The sequence below is a fragment of the Crotalus tigris genome, unplaced genomic scaffold (assembly GCF_016545835.1).
Source record: "Crotalus tigris isolate CLP2741 ecotype Arizona unplaced genomic scaffold, ASM1654583v1 scf7180000018301.7375997, whole genome shotgun sequence".
NCBI classification, from domain to species: Eukaryota; Metazoa; Chordata; class Lepidosauria; order Squamata; family Viperidae; genus Crotalus; species Crotalus tigris.
Window position 1 is genome coordinate 5,944,621 of NW_024096931.1, and position 20,966 is coordinate 5,965,586.

Consider the following 20,966-nt stretch of genomic DNA (forward strand, 5'->3'; position numbering starts at 1 on the left):
TCGTTAAAAATAGGCAAAATGGAGCTAGTGAAAAACAAGAGGGAAAAAATTGCTCCGTCTCTTAAAATAACACTCACTTTGGTGAGAATTAGGCAAAATAGGGTGCTACGGATTGTTTAAAATTACTTTGAAAAGATAAATGAAAAAGAGATGGCGGAGAACAGAACAGATGTCTTGGAGACAGCACATGCGGCTGGTCAACAAGTAAATCTGAAGTTATGAAGTTTTTTTTCATATGAAATATGAAGTATGAAAACATTTTGTTCGTGTGACGTATTTTTCTAGCGCTTGTCTGTATTGTAGCTTCTGGGCCCTAAAATCCTAAATCATTTTGAGTTTCAAATAGAACAAACTACTTTGTCTTGGTAAGGTGATTCCTGATTGAACTATATTATTTCAAATAGCTCGGTGGAGCTTGGTGTTTAATGTTGTTCCGCGTTTAATCAACAGCCAGCATGGTGTGGTGGTGAAGTTGTCAAAGTAAGTCTGGGGAGACTTAGCTTCAACAGTAGATGTTACTTGAGGGTCTTCAGGATCCTTCAGTCTCTCAGTCCAACTATCTTACAGATCCTCATGGAGAATATCTATTTATGTCATCGCTAAGTTGACACAGACTCAGCAGCACATCAATCAATAAATGGAAAGAACTCCCCCCCTTGAGAAGTCCATCGGGGGAGGATTTGCTCAATAGTAGTAACTGTGAGAGGGACCTCGGAATCCTAATAGACAATCACTTAATTATGAGCCAGCAGTGTGCTGCAGCTGCCAAAAAAAGCCAACACAGTGCATTAACAGAGGGACAGAATCAAGATCACGTGGAGTATTAATACCACTTTACAATGCCTTGGTAAGGCCACACTTGGAATCCTGCATCCAGTTTTGGTCACCACGATGTAAAAAAGATGCTGAGACTCTAGAAAGAGTGCAGAGAAGAGCAACAAAGATGATTAGGGGACTGGAGGCTCAAGCATATAAGGAACGGCTGCTGCAATTGGGTATGTCTAGTTTAACGAAGAGAAGGACGAGGGGGGACATGATAGCAGCGTTCCAATATCTCAGGGGCTGCCCCAAAGAAGAGGGAGTCAAGCCATTTTCCAAAGCACCTGAAGGCAGGACAAGAAGCAACGGATGGAAACTAACCAAGGAGAGAAGCAGCCTAGAACTAAGGAGAAATTTCCTGACAGTGAGAACAATTAACCAGTGGAACAACCTGCCTCCAGAAGCAGTAAATGCTCCAACACTGGAAGTTTTTAAGAAGAGACTGGACAGCCATTTGTCTGAAATGGTATAGGGTTTCCTGCCTGAGCAGGGAGTTGGACTAGATGACTTTACTATTATTATTATTATTATTAAGAGATAATGAGGACAAGCAGCCACAACGTAGGTGGATTTATTTACAACAACTATGACTGCACCATGGGAAGACCTGAAGAACAATGTTGGAGGCCATTCCTCCTAAGGAAAACTGTGTCATGGATGTCCAGCCAGCATGAATTCTGGGAGTTGAAGTCCACAAGTCTTAAAGTTGCCAAGGATGGACAGCCCAGCTCAAGAGGTGATAAAAGTTGACAACAACTCAATGATACATAATCAACCAACCAATCAATCACTCAAAAGTCTAACAAATAAAATGGAAAGCTGGGAAAGGCACTATTCTACAAAGTTCCCTCTCTAATGAGTTCATTAAATCTAAGGAAGTTTTAGTGTCTCTAAGAGATGATAAAAAGAGGTGTTCAAAATGTTCCATTAGCCTGCATTTATGATTCAATTTGGCCAAAATCAATAATTCTGTCACTTCAATTTGCAAGTTAAGTAAATCATCTTGACATCTTCGATCTGAAAAAGTCTCCTTCCTGTTGGTGGGAAGAGATAACTTGGACAAACATAGTTAGTAGCCTTCTAAGTGGTGATTTTCTACGCACCCCACTGAGATTGTAATTATGGGGAAAGCAGGCAGTGTATTTCTGGAAAGAAACAACAACAATTATGTTACCTAAAAGGTGGACTATGACATTTTGAAGTTTTGAAACTTTAGAAGCAGAAGGACACATATTAAAGTTGTGACAAGAGGCATCCTGCTAAAATCAGGGTTTACCAATCTACAATTTGGTGAACATACAACAGCAGGCAAGACTCCCTCAAGGTGTTAAGTCAAAACGCCATCAATCAAATTATGGCTCACTGTGAATACACAGTTCATTGTATTTTATCTCTGATGGTGGTGAAGATCTGAGTTAAGATTTTGGCTTATGGAAGGATCTTGGGATAAGGCACTCCCTCTGTGTTCCTCCTGTTTCACAGTTGTTGTTACTATCTGTAGACTAGGGAGAAGAGTAGAATACCAGCGGGGGTGGTGGTGGTGGTGGTAGATACAGTGAAATTCTTCCTTCAGGGTTGTTTTCTTCTCTTTCCGTTCTTGCACTTCCAAATACAACAATATGGCTCTTGACATTCTGCCTTTCCTCCTCCTCCTCACTGCTTCTGGAGGCAGGTTGTTCCACTGGTTAATTGTTCTAACTGTCAGGAAGTTTCTCCTTAGTTCTAGGTTGCTTCTCTCCTTGGCTAGTTTCCATCCGTTGCTTCTTGTCCTGCCTTCAGGCACTTTGGAGAATAGCTTGACTCCCTCTTCTTTGGGGCAGCCCCTGAGATACTGGAACACTGCTACCGTGTCCCCCCTCGTCCTTCTCTTCGTTAAACTAGACATACCCAATTCCAGCAGCCGTTCCTTATATGCTTTAGCCTCCAGTCCCCTAATCATCTTTGTTGCTCTTCTCTGTACTCTTTCTAGAGTCTCAGCATCTTTTTTACATCATGGTGACCAAAACTGGATGCAGTATTCCAAGTGTGGCCTTACCAAAGCATTGTAAAGTGGTATTAACACTTCACGTGATCTTGATTCTGTCCCTCTGTTAATGCAGCCCAGCACTGTGTTGGCCTTTTTGGCAGCTGCAGCACACGGCTGGCTCATATTTAGGTGATTGTCCAGTAGGACTCCGAAGTCCCTCTCACAGTTACTACTATTGAGCAAGGTACCCCCTATAGTATACCTGTACATTTGGTTTTTCTTGCCTAAATATACAACCTCCTCCTTCCTCTTCTCCTTTTTCTCCTCCCCCTTCTTTTTCCTCCTCCCTCTTCTTCTCCTCTCCTCCTTCCTCTCCTCCTCTTCCTTCTCTTCTCCTCCTTCTCCCTATTCTCTCTCTCTCCTCCTCTTCCTCCTCCCCTTCTGCTTTTCCTCCCCCCTCCTCTTTCCTCCTCCTCCTCTTCCTCCCCTTTTCCTCCTTCCCCCCTCCTTTTTCCTCCTCCTCCTCTTCCTCCTCCCCTTCTGCTTTTCCTCCCCCCTCCTCTTTCCTCCTCCTCCTCTTCCTCCCCTTTTCCTCCTTCCCCCCTCCTTTTTCCTCCTCCTCCTCTTCCTCCTCCCCTTCTGCTTTTCCTCCCCCCTCCTCTTTCCTCCTCCTCCTCTTCCTCCCCTTTTCCTCCTTCCCCCCTCCTTTTTCCTCCTCCTCCTCTTCCTCCTCCCCTTCTCCTTTTCCTCCTTCCCCCTCTTTTTTCCTCCTCCTCCTCTTCCTCCTCCCCTTCTCCTTTTCCTCCTTTTCCTCCTTCCCCCCCATCCTCCTCCTCCTCCTGGACAATAGGAACCTTTTCTGCATGCAACTGTAATTGTAGAGAGAAGGGATCTCCTTAGGGTAGCAATCTGTGGGAGATGGAAAAATCTTTCTTCTCCACTGGATGTTCCCCTGCGCAGCAGCACGGTGACCTCAATCCGCTGGGTGAGAAGCCTCAAATGCAGCAACAGGGTTGAATGTCTGCCTTTTAAATGGACAGAAGCAATGGACGCCTTGCCCAGATCAGAGGCCAAGGAGAAAGAAAATATCCCTTCGCCTCACGGGCAGATTGAAAACTGGCCTAGGTGCTCAGTTGCCCCCAAGCGGTTATTGGAACCTCCAGAACAGGAAGAAAATCAGAGCCGGCTTGAAAATGAGAAGGCATTTGAAACCCCTCGGCTTCCCTCTGGTTGGTGAGGGAACTGCTGTTTGGCAGGAAGACAAGTGAATGACAGGAGCCCCCGAGGGGCTGCTTAAGTCTTCTAACACTGAGATTAAATCCTGATGTTGGTAGGAAACAGAAGTGACTGGAGTGGAAGGAACAGATCACTGACAAAGCCAGCAGAGCAACGTCGTCATTTTTGTTCTTCGAGCTTTGAGCTTGAAATTGTACCTTTTCCGCAGGTATTGATAGGTAGCAGAACTTCCAGTGGAACAGCCTGCCACCAGAAATCACTGGATATTTTCAAGAAAAGATGGGACAATCACCTGTCTGAGATGGTATAGGGTCTCCTGCTTGAGCAGGGGGCTGGACTACAAGACCTCCAAGGTCCCTTCCAGCTCTATTCTGTTCTGTTCTGTTCTGTTCTGTTCTATTTCTATTCTACTCTACTCTACTCTACTCTACTCTGTTCTATTCATTCCTATTTATATTTTATTCTGTTCTATTCTATTCTGTTCTATTCATTCCTATTTCTATTCTGTTCTGTTCTATTCTATTCTACTCTACTCTATTCTATTCATTTCTATTTCTAATTCTATTCTATTCTATTCTATTCTATTCTATTCTATTCTATTCTATTCTATTCTATTCTATTCATTCCTATTTCTGTTCTGTTCTGTCCTGTCCTATCCTATCCTATCCTATCCTATCCTATCCTATCCTATCCTATCCCTATTCATTCCTATTTCTATTCTATTCTATTCTATTCTATTCTATTCTATTCTATTCTATTCTATTCTATTCTATTCTATTCTATTCCATTCTATGCCAACGCTGATTTCTGCAGGATGAAGATCTTGGTGGAACCTCTAGGGTCAGGAAGCTAGTCTCCCCCCTGATCAGATGACCATTTTGTGATCAAGGAAGCATCTGGAGAGCCTCTCTGGACTTCTTCTGGAGTGTTACCTGGGCTTGGTATTTGTTTCCAAAGGGCTGACCTTTCTTGTCTGCAGCCCAAGTGACAAGATGTGGCTTTTTGCAGCAGGAGGCAGGAGCCAGAAGCCAGCTGAGGCCCCTCAAGCGATGCCCATCCTGGTTCTCAAACAAATAAATACAAAAATAAATGCACGTACAGAGACACACCTTCAGCAGCTGGAAATTCCCATCAATACGTAATGTCAGTTAGCATTACTTCAGTCCTTTATTTACAATAGCCCGGAGTGCCTTTGCAAGTAGATTCACAGCACGCTTTTGAGTGGTTGGTGGACTGGTTCTGGGTGAGTGCCCCAGTGGTAGGATTCAAAGAGGTGAACAAGTGGTTCTCTGCATTGATGCCGCTTCCAGAAGTCCACTCTGGGCCTGGGCAACAAAAAATTAGCTACCGGTTCTGCCAAAGTTGGTGTGAACCAGCTGAATCCCACCATAGGAAGGAAGGAAGGAAGAAGGAAGGAAGGAAGGAAGGAAGGAAGGAAGGAAGGAAGGAAGGAAGGAAGGAAGGAAGGAAGGAAGGAAGGAAGGAAGGAGTGGTGGGATTCAAATATGTGAACAGCTGTCTCTCTGTGTGGATGCTGCTTCTGGAAGTCCATTCTGGGCCTGGGCAACCAAAAATTAGCTACCGGTTCTGCCACAGTGGTGCGAACTGGCTGAATCCCAGCACTGGAGTGCCCCCAACATCCTTGAGGAGCAGCTGCTGCACTGCCTGATCACAAACTATAGAGAAGCCCAAATGCAACTCAGTAGCCAAGGCCTTGAGTCCTGCCCAAGGGGGCCGTTTCTTGATCTGTGTATTGTGTTTACACAACCCCCTGGACCACAAGTAGCCAGTCACACTTCAGATTGTTGAGTTTTGTGGCCCTGGCTTGCATGGTTAGTTCATGGTTCAGGATCTTGCTCAACCCAAGACACGTGTTGAGTAAACCCTGGTTACGTTAGCTTTCGATAAGTCCAATCTGGATTTCAGTGCATCTGAGGAAGGTTTATATTTGGTGATGGGAGAATCAAATGACTCAAGACCATGACCCCGTGGGCTTTGCTTGTGTAGTCACAGCAGCCCTCTTGAGTTTTTCACCCTCAGAAGGACAACTTTTGAATAAAAGAGGTCAAGCCCTCGATTGTATGGTTCCAGGAGCCATCTTGACTTTTTTTGACCACACTAGACCAGCGGTTACATCCTGCCAACCCTTTGACATTGTCCAGACAGGAAATCAAAACCATGAAGTCCCACAGTACCTTGATGGTAGGGTTCAAGTGAAAGAATCTTGCAAGTCAGAAAGCACCAATAAAGGAGAATACTTAGAGCTCAGAGTTGAAATGAGGGAATCTGTGGTGCTCTCTGAGCTTGACCATTTTCTTGCAGACGTTTCATTACCCAAACGGGGTAACACCATCAGTGCTAGAAGGGAGAGGGGTTGACAGAATAGAGGAGGAAGAGAATGGAAGGAGGAGAAGGAGGGGGGACTGTGGGATCCTTAGTGCTCTCTGAGCTTGGCTGTTTTCTTGCAGATGTTTCATTACCAAACTAGATAATGTCATCAGTGCTAGAAGGGAGTTTTGTGGAGTGGAGGAGAACTGTAGAGTCCTTGGTGCTTTCTGAGCTTGACTGTTTCCTTGCAGACATTTCATTACCCAAACTAGGTAACATCATCAGTGCTAGAAGGGAGGGGGGGTTGACAGAATAGAGGAGGAAGAGAATGGGAGGAGGAGGAGAAGGGGGACTGTGGGATCCTTGGTGATCTCTGAGCTTGGCTGTTTTCTTGCAGACGTTTCATTACTCAGTTCTTTGATTGGGGTGTTGTTTATTTGATTGTTGGCCTGATGTTAATCTTGGGAGTTAATCTATGCTCATCTGGGTGCTGATTGCTGGTGCTGTTTTTGTCTTTTTGTTCCCTTTTTGTCTTCTCAATTGTCACTTTTCTGTCTGAAAGCGGTTCGCCACTCCCTGACTTTTACTGTCCAGAGAATAGGAAGGGTCATTTGGAGATGTTCCGCTCTCCTTGCTCTTTCCAGGGCTGAGATATCTCTTATCAGGCTGTTGTCTTGTCTGCAGCTCTTCTTCCTGTTTCCCAAGGTCAGCGTCACTGCCCATTACACATCCAGGGGCTCAACAGGAAGAACTCTCCCTTCCTCAGCTGCAGAGCTGTTTCTGCTGAAATGGAATAACAAGAGTTGGAAGGGACCTTGGAGATCTTCTAGTCCAACCCCCTGCTCAGGCAGGAAACCCTACACCATTTCGGACAAATGGCTGTCCAGTCTCTTCTTAAAAACTTCCAGTGTTGGAGCATTCACCACTTCTGGAGGCAGGTTGTTCCACTGGTTAATTGTTCTAACTGTCAGGAAGTTTCTCCTTAGTTTTAGGTTGCTTCTCTCCTTGATCAGTTTCCATCCGTTGCTTCTTTTCCTGCCTTCCAGCGCTTTGGAGAATAGCTTGACTCCCTCTTCTTTGGGGCAGCCCCTGAGATATTGGAAGACTGCTATCCTGTCCCCCCTCGTCCTTCTCTTCATTAAACTAGACATTCCCAATTCCTGCAAGTGTTCTTCATAGGTTCTAGTCTCCAGGCCCCTAATCATCTTTGTTGCTCTTCTCTGCACTCTTTCCAAAGGCTCAACATCTTTTTTATATTGCGGTGGCCAAAAGTGGATGCAGAATTCCAAGTGTGGTCTTACTAAGGCTTTATAAATCGGTACTAATACTTCACGTAACTTTGATTCTATTCCTCAATTTATGCAACCAAGGATTGCATTGGCTTTTCATCTCTGTATAAGACTGTCCTCCTTCCCCCACCCCTTACATCAAATTCCCAACTGAGACAAGCTCACCTATAAGACCCATAAGGCGGAGAGGACTGAAAACAGATCTCCTCTTTAAAATCAGCCATCGTGCCTCTGCTGCAAAAAAAAGCTCCTTTTCCATAATGGCTGTGGAACTCCCTGCCTCGTGACTTTTTTAAAACTCTGTCTCTCTGCCATTTTTAAGGCCTCCTCTTTAGTTTGGCACTCTGCTTGTTATTAAACAGCTCTCAAGTTGGAAGGGACCTTGGAAGTCATCTAGTCCACCCCCCTGCTCAGGCAGGAAACCCTATACCATTTCGGACAAATGGCTGTCCAGTCTCTTCTTAAAAACTTCCAGTGTTGGAGCATTCACCACTTCTGGAGGCAGGTTGTTCCACTGGTTAATTGTTCTAACTGTCAGGAAGTTTCTCCTTAGTTTTAGGTTGCTTCTCTCCTTGATCAGTTTCCATCCGTTGCTTCTTTTCCTGCCTTCCAGCGCTTTGGAGAATAGCTTGACTCCCTCTTCTTTGGGGCAGCCCCTGAGATATTGGAAGACTGCTATCCTGTCCCCCCTCGTCCTTCTCTTCATTAAACTAGACATTCCCAATTCCTGCAAGTGTTCTTCATAGGTTCTAGTCTCCAGGCCCCTAATCATCTTTGTTGCTCTTCTCTGCACTCTTTCCAAAGGCTCAACATCTTTTTTATATTGCGGTGGCCAAAAGTGGATGCAGAATTCCAAGTGTGGTCTTACTAAGGCTTTATAAATCGGTACTAATACTTCACGTAACTTTGATTCTATTCCTCAATTTATGCAACCAAGGATTGCATTGGCTTTTCATCTCTGTATAAGACTGTCCTCCTTCCCCCACCCCTTACATCAAATTCCCAACTGAGACAAGCTCACCTATAAGACCCATAAGGCGGAGAGGACTGAAAACAGATCTCCTCTTTAAAATCAGCCATCGTGCCTCTGCTGCAAAAAAAAGCTCCTTTTCCATAATGGCTGTGGAACTCCCTGCCTCGTGACTTTTTTAAAACTCTGTCTCTCTGCCATTTTTAAGGCCTCCTCTTTAGTTTGGCACTCTGCTTGTTATTAAACAGCTCTCAAGTTGGAAGGGACCTTGGAAGTCATCTAGTCCACCCCCCTGCTCAGGCAGGAAACCCTATACCATTTCGGACAAATTGTTCTAACTGTCAGGAAGTTTCTCCTTAGTTCTAGGTTGCTTCTCTCCTTGATTAGTTTCCATCCGTTGCTTCTTGTCCTGCCTTCAGGCGCTTTGGAGAATAGCTTGACTCCCTCTTCTTTGGGGCAGCCCCTGAGATATTGGAAGGCTGCTATCATGTCCCCCCTCGTCCTTCTCTTCATTAAACTAGACATACCCAATTCCAGCAACTGTTCCTTATAGGCTTTAGCCTCCAGTCCCCTAATCATCTTTGTTGCTCTTCTCTGTGCTCTTTCTAGAGTCTCAGCATCTTTTTGACATTGTGGATTACATCCAGTGGATGTAATCCATACCCCATCCAAAGTCAGACTATTACCCACTCCGTTGCCTGGACCTAGCCAACAGTGATAGCTTCAACAAAGCGTGACTACAGAAACTTGGCTTCCGGCAATGTGTGAACCCCCACGGACCCTTCCTTCTCCCTTGATGAGTGGACCCTGGGGATATGGCTAGAATTGTGCAATTGTTAGAAATTCGCCCAGGAAACAGGAGACAGAAGAGGCGTTGACTCTCTCCAGCCAGCTTTGCTACGTGGTCCTTAAGTCAAAGAAGAAAAGAAAGAAGAAACAGTCAGGTTTGATCCCAAGCCAAACTACCTTCTGTTTACATTACCAATCCTTAAAATACTACCAAAGTGTCTCTCCCCAAAACCACTATAAGAAGGAACATGCAAATGGCCTTGTCAGCCAGAGGTGTAATTAGATAAAATATATACCTTGAGCCAAGTACAGACCACCCTTTAGGAAAGAGGACTGTGGTGCCACATCAGCCCAGCTGCTTTGCATTGTTCCAGCTGGTCTTTCTTCAACATGGTGCCCTCCAGATGTGGGTGTGTGTGTGAGATTTCAGCTCTTACCCCTTCCAGCTAGAGCTAAGGCTGAGTCCAGCACATGGGGAGGTGTCAAGGCAACTTGGTTTAATCCCTGGAGAACGCTCTCTGAGAAAGACCAACACAGGTGTCTTATGAAGAAATGCAATTCAGGATATTAAATCTCTCCCAGCAGAAGTCCCTAAGTCAGCTTATCCAATTTTGGCAACCTTAAAACTTGTGGACTTCAATGCCCAGAAGCTGGCTGGGGAATTCTGGGAGTTGAAGTCCACAGGCCTTGAAGTGGTCAAGGTTGAACACCCCTGCTCTAAAGTCAAATTGTGCTGGGCTGCTTTGTGCCTCAATACTTGGGATGAACCTAGTCCATAAGGACTATGAGACCCAGAAAATTAATTGAGGCTTTGTTAACCAGGACTTGTAGATTGTGCATAACACACCCATCCAGATATAATTCATTGTCTCATTGACCCGGTTAGGTATCAAGTTCTTAGTTCTAGGCTGCTTCTCTCCTTGATTAGTTTCCACCCGTTGCTTCTTGTCCTGCCTTCCAGCGCTTTGGAGAATAGCCTGACTCCCTCTTCTTTGGGGCAGCCCCTGAGATACTGGAACACTGCTATCATGTCCCCCCTCATCCTTCTCTTCGTTAAACTAGACATACCCAATTCCAGCAACCGTTCCAGTTTTAACCTCCAGTCCTTTGATCATCTTTGTTGCTCTTCTCTGCACTCTTTCTAGAGTCTCAACATCTTTTTTACATCGTGGTGACCAAAACTGGATGCAGTATTCCAAGTGTGGCCTTACCAAGGCATTGTAAAGTGGTATTAATACTTCACGTGATCTTGATTCTATCCCTCTGTTAACGCAGCCCAGCACTGTGTTGGCTTTTTTGGCAGCTGCAGCAGACGGCTGGCTCCTATTTAAGTGATTGTCCTCTTAAGGACTCCGAAATCCCTCTCACAGTTGCTACTATTGAGTAAGGTGACTAGAAGACCTCCAAGGTCCTCCCAGCCCTAGGGTTCTATGTTCTATATTTATAAATCAAATCAAAAATCTCCGTTATTTGGGCTGCTCCTGATCAAAGGTCCAAGAGCAGGACTGGAGTTACAACAGTTGGCAAACTTTGGTGGGACATTGACCCAGCCTGATCAAAATCCCCAAAGAATGGGAAAGCTGGAAAAGAGGACAGAGAAATGAAGTGGGCCAAAAGGATTTTACCCCACACCAGCTGCCGCTTCTCCTTGCTTCTTGGACTCAGCACCCTCTCATCCTGCTTTCCAGTCTGCCAAAAGCACCTCGGAGCCCCCCCCCCCGCCCTGATCAAACCCACCCCTCTCCCTCCCCTGCCTAGCTGTCTCTCCTCCCCTCATCTCCTCTTTCCCCTGCAAAGAAGGGCCAGGCAAACCCAACCAGCCAATGTAATCCCCGGAAGACTTGAATTGAAGGGGGGGGGGACGAGCTTTCTGGAAAGGGGGGACTGAAGGGAAGGCAAGTCTGTGCTGCTTCTGCTCCAATTTGAACCAGACAGACAGCCTAGGAAGGTGAGTGCAAGAGGAACGGGACCTAAACCCAATCCCAACATCACCACTATCAACCGATGCAAAAGCTCATCTAGCACCAAAAGTGAAGGGCTTTGTACTCTTGTGGGTCTAAGTCTCACTTCGGTGGTTGTTGTTGTTTTCTGCAGGATCTTTGGGAGGCGGGGGAAAGGCAGCTGGACCGGATCCCAGCAAGCGTGAGCCCAAGTTCCTCAGAAGGAGAATGTCTCAACTGTCCGTGAAGGAACATCTGGATGGGATCCTTTCGGATTTTGAAGGTAAGCGCTGGAGAAGGAATTGGTATCTGGGCGGAGGAGATAGATGGTTTACTGCTTTCCCAAAGGTAGTTGCTCACTTTTTCTCTGAGGCTTCTGAGTTTCGAAGAGATTTTTGTTTTGTTTTGTTTTTTTGAGTAGATTGTCAAAGGCAGGGTTAAAATGTTGATAACTTTGCAAGCCATCCAGAGTCTTCTAAAAAAAAGGGGGTGGGGGAAACGGATTTCTTTGGTCCAAGAAAACCCAAATCAGTGCAGAAACTGCAAAGAAGCTTAAGTCCCAGTTCTGGGAGGTGGGCAAAAGGAATCCAACCTTGCTTCTTCAGAAGGAAAAGTTCTTTTAAAATCTGGAGAATTCTTCACACTCCAGTTGTTCACCCCCCTGTGTCTTCACTTCTCCTCTGCAGAGGCTACAAAGATAGGAAGCTGCTCCCATTTGATGCTCTGGTTTTGAGAAAGATGGGTAGTGAAGGAACTGTTGAAGTTGTCACCAAGTCACCTTTTAAAGGAGACATTAAATATATATATGTATATTAAATATATATATATATATATATCTAAATACAGAGCTATATAAAGCTGCATTTTGACAACCCACTTCTTGCAAGCTGGCATTAACCATTACTGTCCATTATTTACTACAATATTTGTTAAAGTGTGGTCCTAGGACTCCTGGAGGTCCCCCAAGACAGTCTACAAAATCACAATTATTTACCAGCCTACACTGAAAAAAAAAATCATACAGTATTACAATCCCATTAAATAATTATGAGAAGCAGTAGCGAGCAGCCAACAGGTCTATTTTTATTTTTAATGTGGTAAATATTGATAAAGCATTTTTGGGGTCCTCCGTAATTTTTAAAAGTGGGAAAGGGTCCTCAGAGGGAAAAAAAAGCCCTGATTTAACATATTTACGTACATGCATTCTTCACTTTTTCTGTTCGTGCAAAGGAAACATTCTTGCTTCTCCAAATGTCAATTTGTGCATTGCGTGATTTCCTCACCTCTCTTTCTGATTCTATCCGATTCCAATTTTTTTTTCCTTCCTACTCACCTATCTTCCCATCTTTGAAATGAGTGTTATTTTCTTTTGAAGTGGTTTATAAGGTTTTAACCCCTTCTGTTCTCTGACCTGTTGAAGAGAGTAAAGAAATACAACGCTGAATGTCTCAGTTATTGTGGGAAGAGAAAAAAAATTATAACAAGATTTCTTAGACTGTAAAGCTTTAAAACAATATCCCAAGGGCATAGACAAATCTCAAGCCAGAGAGCGGTGGAATGAGATTTTTGATGGGTGGAATTACCAACAGACCTCAACATTGATTTTAAAGGTCAAAAATGGATCCTCAAATAGTATTTGAATATTTTAAGTGGATCGCAAAGCCTGTTGCTTTCTTACGGAATTTGACTTGCTCGGTTGCACAATTTTAAACATTTGAAGATGTCAGAAGCATGTGGCTGGCTGTGAAATTAAATGTGGCGTGGATCTAATTCAAAACAGTCCACAGTGAACAGGATTTGGGGAAGGAGATTCTGAGGTTTTCCAGGGATCTACCAGCTCATCTCTTAAGTGTATCTGTGAGCTCTGTCTCCAATCCTGCCTGTGTTTTTAAGACTTTTGCCTTGAGATCTACCCAAAGCCAACACAATAGGAAGATAATGACAAGAATTGGGAAGTTATTTCAGTTGCAGATGTATTCTGCTCATTTACATTTCTGGATTTAATCCAAGCTGAAGGCTGCAGAGCAAGCTGGATGGTGAAGGACAGAACGCATGAATTCTGCCGTGCAAAGCCAGAGTTGGCTTGCTGGATAAGTTGCAGCTTGCTGGTGCTAAGTCAGAAGGGGCCAGTTGTGCCTCTTAGGGCTTTCTGTGACCCCAAGTTATTTATTTTATTTTGTTTGCAGCCTGCAGAGCCCTGTGGCCCAATTGCCCAGAGTTTTGAGATGGGACATTTGAGAAGATGGTAGCGCAGTTCATCCGAGAAGCTTCTTGATTGAAAAAACAAACAGCAGACCTCCCCCTCAAATCAAATGAAAAATGACCCTTTCTTCTTTCCCCCCCCCTTGCTCCTCCCTTCATTAGCTCAGCATCTCAACAATACTTCTTTTGGAGCTGGCAGCCTTAGTAAATCCAATAAAGAAACAGAACAAATCAAAAATGACATGCTCAGTCAAGGAACTGCTAAACAAGCTAACAGTAAACAGCCCAACCAAAGAATCTCCAAGACCAGGGGTAGGCAACCTTGGCTCTTTTATGACTTGTGACTTTTGGGAGTTGAAGTCCACGAGTCATAAAAGAGCCAAGGTTGCCTACCCCTGTCCAAGACCATCCCCACCAACTCTGACAGGGCAAGCTACTAGAACAGCCCTTAATAGCAATGAGGATGTTACCTAGTTTGGCAATGAAACGTCTGCAGGAAAACAAGCAAGCTCAGAGAGCACCAAGGACCCCCACAGGCCCAAGGACCCCTCCTCCTTCTCTTCCCCCTCCTCCTGCTCCCCCTCCTCCTCTCCAGAAACCCCACTCCCTTCTACCACTGATGATGTTACCTAGTTTGGCAATGAAACATCTTCAAGGAAAATAACCAAGCTCAGAGAGCACCAAGGACCCCCTCAAAAATGACCCCAACTATGGAACTATCCATCTCTGTTGGCCAGCTTCACACAACCCAGTAAGCTGTCAATTATTGTTTGCAAAGCAGACGGCCTAGGTTCACACAATGTCCTAAGTTGACCAGATGATGGTTTAAAAATATATATGTATGAACTTATCCAGAAATGGGAGAAAAACATAACCTGTGCATGACTTAGGGGCCAAGATACTGTACATGGCAATGGGTGATTTGTGGTTTAGCTCCAGAATTTGAAGTTTGCAAACAAAGGCTTCGCATGTTAGATGAATCTGGCCATTAGACTATCAACAAAATGCTTTGAGTTGAGAAATTTCCTGACAGTGAAAACAGTTAACCAGTGGAACGACTTGCCTCCAGAAGTTGTGGCTGCTCCAATACTGGAGGCTTTTAAGAAGAGACTGGACAGCCATTTGTTTGAAATGGTATAGGGTCAACTGCTTGAGCAGGAGGTTGGACTAGAAGACCTCCAAGATCCCTTCCAACTCTGTTGTTCTGTCACTGCAGGAGTGTATACTGTAAATGCCAGAAAATAAATGAACAAACTATGTTTTAGTGTGATTTGTGAACATGTATTGGAACACCGAAAACATCATAGTGGAGCTTGGCTCTGAAGACATCCAGAAATATAAACAGACTATGCAGTGCACATAAACTGAAATGAACTCCCATTTTTATCATCATTTTTCCTTCCCCGTATACAACTGACTCTAGTCTAGACTGTCTTGTTTATATTTTATTGGAAAATAAGTGCCCCCAGGAAAGACTCTACACCAGTGATGGCGAACCTTTTAGAGACCGAGTGCCCAAACTGCAACCCAAGACCCACTTATGCATCGTCGGGTGCTGGGTGGGTGTGGCCCATTGGGTGGGCATGGCCCATTGGGTGGGCGTGGCTGCAGTGGTAACGGCAGACTGGGTGGGACTAAAAAGTTCAATCAATCAATTTCAACTTTGCGAGATCTTTTTTTTTCCGCGAGAAGTTGAAATTGATTGATTGGTCGATTGATTAAACCTTTTTTTGTGTGCACACGGCGGCGGAGGTCTAAAGCGAAAAGGTTTTATAAAACTGAGCTGAAGGCCCAGGACTGGGGCGACGGTGCGTGTGCCCACAGAGAGGGCCCTGTGTGCCACCTGTGGCACACGTGCCATAGGTTCGCCACCACAGCTCTATACTCTTATGCATGTGGAGCGATAAATCCCGAAGAAGTTTCATAACTTCCATAGTAGAATTTCTCAACCTTAATAACTTAAAGACAGGTGGACTTCAATCCACACATCTGAAAGTTGACAAGGCTGAGAAACAAACCATTCTATAGATTTCCTTGCTTCACCAGTAGAAAGTGTTGAGCCAGCCAGGAAAGTTAAGCTAAAAATTCAGAATATATGGGAGTATATTTGTATGGGTGCATTTATATAAGGAGAAAAAAATAATGAACATATAAGATATGCCCTCCCTCTCTGTATTTTAATATGTTTATATAAGGGCTGGGTGTGCCCTTTGAAGAGGTACTTTTAAAGTTGGAATTCAAGCCGACCTAAGTGGTGTGAAACTGCCATAACATTATATTGCATACACATGTAAGCCCTCTCTTGCTTTCTTTTTTCCCTACATTTGAGAGTGTAAAACGTTATCTTCGATTTTACTTTACTTTGACAGAGCAAAACTGGATTTCTGTAGCGGGTTCCCTATAAAAAGTCTTCATCGTTTCTGGACAATCTGCCTGGGATCTTCACCGCAGTTGGCTTAGATTCATATCTGGTTCTAAGCAATGGCTTGCTTCAGCCAAAGCTTGAGGAGCAAGCCATGGTTCTGGTTTACCCAACACATTAAGCCGTTAAACATAGTTTCTGTTCGGTAACGGCCTTGATTAATGTCTTATGTCAAACCAAAACCAAACCAAGCATAGGTGATTGGTAGACCCAGCCCTAGGACTTCATGTCATATGCTGTGTGCTTGACCATTGTCTGAAAAGGCTAGGTCGACGCAACGAACCGTATTTATGTCACAAAACAATGTGTGAATCCAGCCACTGTGCTACAAAGACTGCTAAATGAGGAACTGTACTGTTCCAACTTATTGAGTGTCGTCCCTACTAGCACTCAATTTGGTGGTCCTGCAAATAGATTAGGCCAGGGGTAGGCAACTTCGGTTCTTTGATGACTCATGGACTTCAACTCCCAGAATTCTGGGTGTTGTCCAGGAGCCATAAAGGAGCCAAGGTTGCCTACCCCTAGGTTAGGCTATGGCTTCCATCATTAACCAGCCAGCCTAGTTAGCTTGTGGCACACCCTGCATCCCAGCTCTTCCCAGAGCAGGGGCAGGTATGGAATCTGTAGGCTTCTCTACAAAAAAAAAACTTGATGTCCATTTGCAGGTTTAAGAATCACAAGTTTGGCTGATCCATCAGGAGCGATGAATCTGATTGTTCAGAGGGATCTAGCCCTCTGAATTATAACACACATGCATGGAGGGGGAGACCCAGCTTCTCGGAAACCTGAACTTTTCCCCCCTTCCTTTGAAAAACCTGAAAGTAAGATTCCCTTGAGGAGCTCCTGAAAGGGCCAGGCATCTCTCTTCTCCTTGCCCCCAGTTTAAAAAAAAAAAAAGGAGATCATTTTAAAGAAATCAATCTCTGCAGGGGAGATACAGGTAGTCGTCAACTTAAAAAAAATGGCGGAGTTAGCAGAGATGGCTAAATTGACCGTTTTGGTTAAAGAAAAGAACAGAAGTCCTTTTGTTTCTGCTCGGAGACGGCTTCTGGACTTTGTGCTTGAGGTGGAAAAAAAATGAAACTTTGATTTGGGGTTTTACTGATTAGATTGATTTGCTATTATAGAAATGGCTAGTTTGTTCTATTATGGGAAAGTAAAAACTTGAGGTTCGATGCTAATGCCTCATTCTACCACAACAGTCAGAAGTCAATGCCTTTTCTTTTCCCCCTTCTTCCACACTTCTCTCTTTCCCTTCTCCTCACCTTTGTTACCTTCTTCTTCTTCTTCTTCTTCTTCTTCTTCTTCTTCTTCTTCTTCTTCTTCTTCTTCTTCTTCTTCTTCTTCTTCTTCTTCTTCTTGTTCTTCTTCTTCTTCTTCTTCTTCCTCCTCCTCCTCCTTCTTCTTCCTTCTTCCTCCTCCTTCTTCTTCTTCCTTCTTCTTCTTCCTCCTCCTCCTCCTCCTTCTTCTTCCTCCTCCTGCTCCTCCTTCTTCTTCTTCCTCCTCCTCCTCCTTCTTCTTCCTTCTTCTTCATCCTCCTCCTCCACCTTCTTCTTCCTCCTCCTGCTCCTCCTTCTTCTTCTCCTTCTTCTTCTTCTTCCTCCTCCTCCTCCTCCTCCTTCTTCCTCCTCCTCCTCCTCCTTCTTCTTCCTTCTTCTTCCTCCTCCTCCTTCTTCTTCTTTCTTCTTCTTCTTCCTCCTCCTCCTCCTCCTCCTTCTTCCTCCTGCTCCTCCTTCTTCTTCCTCCTTCTTCTTCTTCCTCCTCCTCCTTCTTCCTTCTTCTTCTTCCTCCTCCTCTTTCTTCTTCCTTCCTCTTCTTCTTCCTCCTTCCTCCTCCTCCTCCTCCTCCTTCTTCCTCCCTCCTCCCCCCTCCTCCTCCTCCTCCTTCTTCTTCTTCTTGTGCCATATCCATTGGCAATCATGTTGGCGATCCTGTTTTTATCAGCAGCTGCACGAAAAAGTGCTGCTGAGTTTTGTCCAAACCAGTCCCTTAGATTTTGAAGCCACGATGTTCTTCTTCTTCTGCCTGGATCTCGTTTGCCTTCCATCTTTCCCTGGAGGATTAAATAGAGTATGCCGTATTTTTCTGGGTGTCGCATCACGTGTCCGAAATATTCTAATTTTCATTTTTTTAAATTGTTTTGATGATTTCCCTTGGCTTTCCCAGGCGGCTGATCACCTCCCTACTACTCGTTTCCCTATTTTTGTATTTTATACTATAAGCTAAGAAGAAAAAAAAAACAACCCACAATCGGGATCCAAATTTCCATTGCTAAGCAAGTTGATTGTTAAGCGCATCATGCCTGATTTGTTGTTAAGTGGATCATGCAGTGGTTAAGGGAATCCAGCTTCCCCACTGACTTTGCTTGCCTGGAGCCAGCTGGGAAGGTGACAAACGGTGATCACTTATGCAAATATTTGCTGGCTCCCAAGTCAATTTTGATCACATGACCATGGGAATGCTGCACTGGTTGTAAGGGCGAGAACTGGTTGTAAGTCACTTTTTCAGTAACGCCAAGCAGTCACGAAACCAACGTTTGTAAGTTGAGGACTACAAAAAAAGATGTTGAGACTTTGGGAAAAGGGCAGAGAAGAGCAACTAAGATGATCAAAGGCCTGGAGACTAAAACAGATGAAGGACGGTTGCAGGATTTGGGTTTGGCCAGTCTGGAGAAAAGGAGGACTAGGGGGGACATGATAACAGTGTTTCCAATATTTGGGGGGCTGCCACAAAGAAGAGGGGGCCAACTTACTTTCCAAAGCACCAGAGGGCAGGACAAGAAACAATGGATGGAAACTAATCAAGGAGAGAAGCAAACTAGAACTAAGGAGAAACTTCCTGACAGTGAGGACAATTAATCAATGGAATGGCTTGCCACCAGAAGTTGTGGGTTCTTCACTGGCGGTTTTTAAGAAAGGACTGGACATCCAGTTGTCTGGAATGGTATTGGGTCTCCTGCTTGAGCAGGGGGTTGGGCTAGAAGACCTCCAAGGCCCCTTCCAGTTCGATTCTATTCTAACCTGTATGTTGAGGAGCCCTTGCAGGTCACTGAGATTCTGCAGGAAGCAGACAGAGCAAAAAAAAAAAAAAAACAAACTCAGGGTTCTTTGGAAATTGGCCTCACTTCAGAGCAGCTGCTTTGTTCCCACACAAAGCTGAAATTGAGATCATTCAGGCCACCCCACCATGACAGAAGGATAGAGTTTTATTTTAAAAGCTGCTTCAGGAAACCTCTGTGGAGAGACAGCTCAGAGTTGGAACATGGACAGCCTGCAATCACTAGCCTGTGTCTCCAGCAGGGAGAGAGAAGAGAGAGAGAGAGAGAGAGAGAGAGAGAGAGTTTGTTGGTTTTTTTTTTAAGGGTTCCAGTTACCAGCTGTTGTAGCAATGTCTCCCCTTCCACATTTTACAGTTTGTAATTAAGGGAAGATTGGAGCAGGAACTCACGAGAAGAAGTGGGGGAGAGAGAGAGAGAGGGACGGAGGGAGGGAAGGAACTCCACAGATATAGAAATTCATGGGGCTCAATTCCTACTTTTGAGGCAAATCTCATTAACCACCGATGTTGATGAGACGGCCTTCTCAAAACATCTGCAGGACTCGAAGGATCAGGAACCCTTTTGACCTAGTAATTTTTAGCAGAAGAATGTAACTTGGAAGAAATAAGACTTGGAAACAGAGAGTGTGAGTCAGCCAGGTCTGAGTTTGGGAGAAGGTGGGACTTGAATGTGATCTTGGAAGAATTTGGGCAAGATGTAAACAGTCTCTTTTTGGGAGAGAGGGTAAGCAGTGCCTCTGGAACACTCTCAAATGCCTCATCTTGACCCAGTTGGGCTGTTGGAGTGTCTGAATCCTCCTTAGCCCATAGGAAAAACTAGCCCTTTGGGCAACCCACGAAAGAACCATCTTAGTCATGAAATTGCACATTCCTTTGATTTTACAATCATCTATAGTTACACGATACAAAAAAAAAAAGATGTTGAGACACTAGAAAGAGTACAGAGAAGAGCAACAAAGATGATTAGAGGGCCAGAGACTAAATTGTACAATGAATGGGAACTGGGACTGTCTAATCTAACAAAGAGAAGGATGAGGGGGACATGATAGCAGTCTTCCAATATCTCAGGGGCTGCCACAAAGAAGAGGGAGCCAAGCTATTCTCCAAAGTGCCTGAGGGCAGGACAAGAAGCAAATGGACGGAAACTAACCAAAGAGAGAAGCAACCTAGAACTAAGGAGAAACTTCCTGACAGTGAGAACAATTAACCAGTGGAACAACCTGCCTCCAGAAGCGGTGGATGCTCCAACACTGGAAGTTTTTAATAAGAGACTGGACAGCCATTTGTCCAAAATGCTGTAGGGTTTCCTGCCTGAGCAGGGGGTTGGACTAGATGACCTCCAAGGTCCCTTCCAACTTTACTATTATTATTATTATTATTATTATTATTATTATTATTATTATTATTATTATTATTAATTATTATTAAGACCTGGCCATCTACTTCAGCTCCTGCCCTTCAAAAACCACATCTTCTCTCACGTGCTGTGTCTCTGTGCATATGGGCCAGTCAGAGCCTCCAGAAGTTGTGGAAGCTCCACCACTGGAGGTTTTTAAGAAGAGATTGGACAGCCATTTTTTTCTGAAAGGACACAATATCCTGCTTGAGAAGGGGGTTGGACAGAAGACCTCCAAGGTCCCTTCCAACTCTATTATTCTGTGTTCTCAAATCCAGGTTGGAGGTGGTACTTTTCACACTGGGACCTTGCACTTCCTCCAATGAGGAATGCTTCTGGATGTTTCTATGAAAGTGGGCAACAGGAGCAGAGAAACTCACATGTGGGGTTTCCTTCTCCTATCCCTCCCCCACAGATGTGGAGGGCAGGCTGGCCTTATAGCTGCCAGCTGTTCCCCTAGAAATTATGAATAGACATTTATTAAGTGGGCAGAGGGGTGGGCTAAAGCCTGCTGGATTGGAGATTGAGAAGGAGATTTCCTCAAATCGACTC

General features: G+C 44.6%; 1 protein-coding gene across 1 annotated transcript in view; it reads left to right on the forward strand.

Annotated features, from left to right (window-relative positions):
• The first annotated feature begins 11,237 nt into the window (after window positions 1-11,237).
• Window positions 11,238-20,966, forward strand: part of SEPTIN12 (septin 12) — a 65,607-nt gene continuing 55,878 nt past the window's right edge. Inside the window, exons 1-2 of the mRNA XM_039349828.1 lie at window positions 11,238-11,345; window positions 11,492-11,620. Coding sequence (XP_039205762.1) covers window positions 11,566-11,620 — 55 coding nt within the window. The 5' untranslated portion in view covers window positions 11,238-11,345; window positions 11,492-11,565. The remainder of the gene's footprint in view (window positions 11,346-11,491; window positions 11,621-20,966) is intronic.